Source organism: Octodon degus, unplaced genomic scaffold (assembly GCF_000260255.1).
Source record: "Octodon degus isolate 3935 unplaced genomic scaffold, OctDeg1.0 scaffold00195, whole genome shotgun sequence".
NCBI lineage: Eukaryota > Metazoa > Chordata > Mammalia > Rodentia > Octodontidae > Octodon > Octodon degus.
The window spans coordinates 4,473,414-4,476,611 of record NW_004524771.1 but is presented as its reverse complement, the minus strand read 5'-3'; the positions used below and the strand labels follow the sequence as shown (position 1 = coordinate 4,476,611).

The window sequence follows — 3,198 nt, the reverse complement described above, 5'->3', positions numbered from 1 at the left end:
TGGCCTTAGACCTTTTTACCCCAGGCTTTGAGATTTGAACTCAGGATCTTATAAATGCTAAGCATACACTCTATCTCAGAGCCCTCCCCACCTTCTATTTTGCCCATCAATAGCAAAGTAACCAATACAACATTTTGGTTTTTTCCTTTTCTCTTATTTCTTCTTTGCCTCTGCACAGTCTCCTTCTAGTTAGCCCCTTTCACAGACTGAAATGCAAGATATTTTTATCTTCATGTGCCTTACTTATTCACACAAATCACTAACTCATTATCTATATAAAATTGGAACAATGAACCAAAAAGCACAACCCTGGGAAACAATAAATAACACTGGAAATGTCAGCAGGAGTGGCAATCTAGTTCTCCCTTCTAAGGACCCAATTTACCACTTTGCTTATGAAGCTCATTCAGTATTTAAAATTCTACTAACATTTTCCTTCAGTTTGCGGATGACCATTTTGTTGGCATCATTCCGGTAAGAGACAAATGAGGAAAAGATGGGAAGGGAAACTGACTTCCCAGTTTTCACAAACAGGAGTTTCACACTTTCCCACTTCTGGAAAGAAAAAAAGAAAATGTTAACTACATAGTCCCCTTCACAACCCTCCCACCTATTTTGCCCATCAACAGCAGAGTAACCAATAAAACGCTACCTACCCCCGCCCTTTTCTTGGTTGTACTGGGGTTGAAATTGTGGCGTCTCCTGTGTTAGGCAAGCAATGTACTCACGGCCCTTGTGAAAATTTTATACTGAGTCAGGGTCTCACTAAGTTGTCCAGGTCAGCACTGAACTTGTGAGTGTCCTGCCTTAGCCTCCTGAGTAGCTGGGCTTGCAGACACATGCTTCCACCCTGAGAACCATCAATGGATACATGTAGCAGATCAGTCATACCTCTGGTAACTTTTTGGACAGACTTTCTGCCACAGCAACAATGTTTTCAGTGATGTCTTGAGCCTGCATTCCAGTGTGACCAATGCGTACAGCGCTGAAATTCAATACAGCAGTATAAAAAAACTTTAAAACAATAAGGCATATGTATGTCTGTGAAAAATGTACTTAATTTTAAAGGTATTGTTTAAAAAGTAGAAACATTAAACGTTTTAGGTTCAAAACAAACTGTAAAGGAAGACCTTTTACATTCCAGGAATTTCCTCCAACTGAAATGAAATGTCCTACCATAAACAGGCAATTCATATGCTGGCACCTAAAGGAGTAGGGGTGGGAGGGTGAGGAGGCAGTCGGAGGCGGTTCCAACTCCTCCCTACAGAATCCACAGGTGGCTGGGGTGGGCCCTGGGCTGGTCTGAGAGGAACTATCTCTAAGAGTCACCTGCCATTGTACAATTCTGCTGTGACCCAGCTGCCCACTTTCTACAGTAAAACATTCCCGTCTCTTACGTAACAGTGTCTTCTGGCAGGAGCCAGACCATCCCTTGAGCTGAGGCATAGTGTGGACTTGCACCAAGTGGGAAGCCCCGCTGGGCTCCTGCCTCCTGCCAGCCCACCTCCTGGCATGGAAGCCGAAGGATGAGCCAGAGCTGGGGCTCCCACATACCATTCCAGCCAGAGGCTGGCACTGTCCACCTATGTGCCCGTTAGTCTATTGCCTATGAAGATGAGCCTTCTGCCAGTCAGGATGGCTTGCAGTCAGGAAAAAAAGGAGGGTGTGGAAAACACAGAGAAGACAAGTATTGGGGAAAGTCAAGAAAAAAGATAAAGCAATGCTTTGAAACTTTTTTATTTGGTTGCCTGAAACTTTCAGCTGTAGTTGTTTGGCTTGCAAATCTCTAGCAATGGGAGACTAATTCTTTCATCTGTCTTGGTAACACTGCTTCCTCCTCCCAACTACTCACTGATCCCATGAACCACAGACAGGAGGTCCAGGTCCAACAACTACCTCTTTTTATTTTTATTTTTGGTGGAACCGGGGATTGAACTCAGGCCCTTGAGCTTGCCAGGGAAGCGCTTATTCTACTGAGCCATCTCCCTGGCCCCCACAACTGAGTCTTTTAACTCCTTAATTGCATCAACCAAGGGGCAGGCCCCCCAGTCCCATCACATGGCAGAAGGTACCACCAAAGTCAACCCACACCAAGCTCAGCTTTACCTGGAGACAAACTGCCCACTTCATTCTCTGCCCAGATCAGGCTGGGAAGCAACTATTACCCTCAAAGGTCTTTTCTGCCATCCAAGTCTAGGAATGGAGACTCCACCTACTTTATTATGGGTAAGATTAAATTAAAAGGACAAAACAGGGGCTGGTGAGATAGCTCAGTGGTCTAAAGCGCCTGCTTAGGCAAGCTTAGGCAAAAGCTCAGGGACCATGGTTCAATCCCCAGCACCACATGCAACACTAGCCCCACCCCCAGGGTGGGCTGAGCTGGCCACAAATAAAATAAAAATAAAATAAAATAAAATGTGTGTTTAAAATTAAAAAAGAAAAAGGACAGAACAGACACAGGGCAGTTTGATGGGCTAGGATGGATACTAAGTCTATTTTTTTATTTTTATTTTTGGTGGAACCGGGGATTGAACTCAGGCCCTTGAGCTTGCCAGGGAAGCGCTTATTCTACTGAGCCATCTCCCCAGCCCCAACTAAAGTAAAAAGAAGAAATTAAACCAAGACCAAGGCGGATCTTCACTTTAAAAGATAATATGCAAACTAATATTTTCTAAGCATTAATCTTATTCTCGCTTTACTATTTAGACTGTCCAACATGTAACCACCAGCCTTAGCTATACATGCTTATTTAAATTAATTAAATCATAGACTGTCTTAAAGTTACTCAGACACAGTGGCCACATTTCAAGTACTCAGCAGTCACTATAGCCAGTGGCTCCTGTCAGAGTCATTTCAGAGACAACTGCCATGAGAACAGAAGGTTCTAGTAGGTTCTAGTAGGCAGCATTGTTCCAGAGAACTGAATACTTCTAAGGAAGGGTTTTCATTTTAACAGCAGGGCTTAGTCTCATCAACACTGCCTTTTCAAAAAGTGGATCATATCACTACTAAATGTAAGATTGAAAGAAGCACATGAGGGGCTGGCGAGATGGCTCAGTGGTCTAAAGCACCTACTTAGAACAAGCTTAGCGAAGCCCAAAGCCCAGGGACCACGGTTCAGTCCCCCAGCACCACATGCCAGCCAGCCCGCCCCCTGGTGGGCTGAGCTGGCCACACACACACACACACACACACACA

General features: G+C 44.5%; 1 protein-coding gene across 1 annotated transcript in view; it reads right to left on the bottom strand.

Annotated features, from left to right (window-relative positions):
• The window catches only part of Rsl1d1 (ribosomal L1 domain containing 1), a 12,984-nt gene that overhangs the window by 4,176 nt on the left and 5,610 nt on the right, over positions 1 to 3,198 (bottom strand). The window contains exons 4-5 of the mRNA XM_012517589.2: positions 892 to 1,014; positions 430 to 555 (exon numbers count right to left, since the gene is read on the bottom strand). Coding sequence (XP_012373043.1) covers positions 430 to 555; positions 892 to 1,014 — 249 coding nt within the window. The remainder of the gene's footprint in view (positions 1 to 429; positions 556 to 891; positions 1,015 to 3,198) is intronic.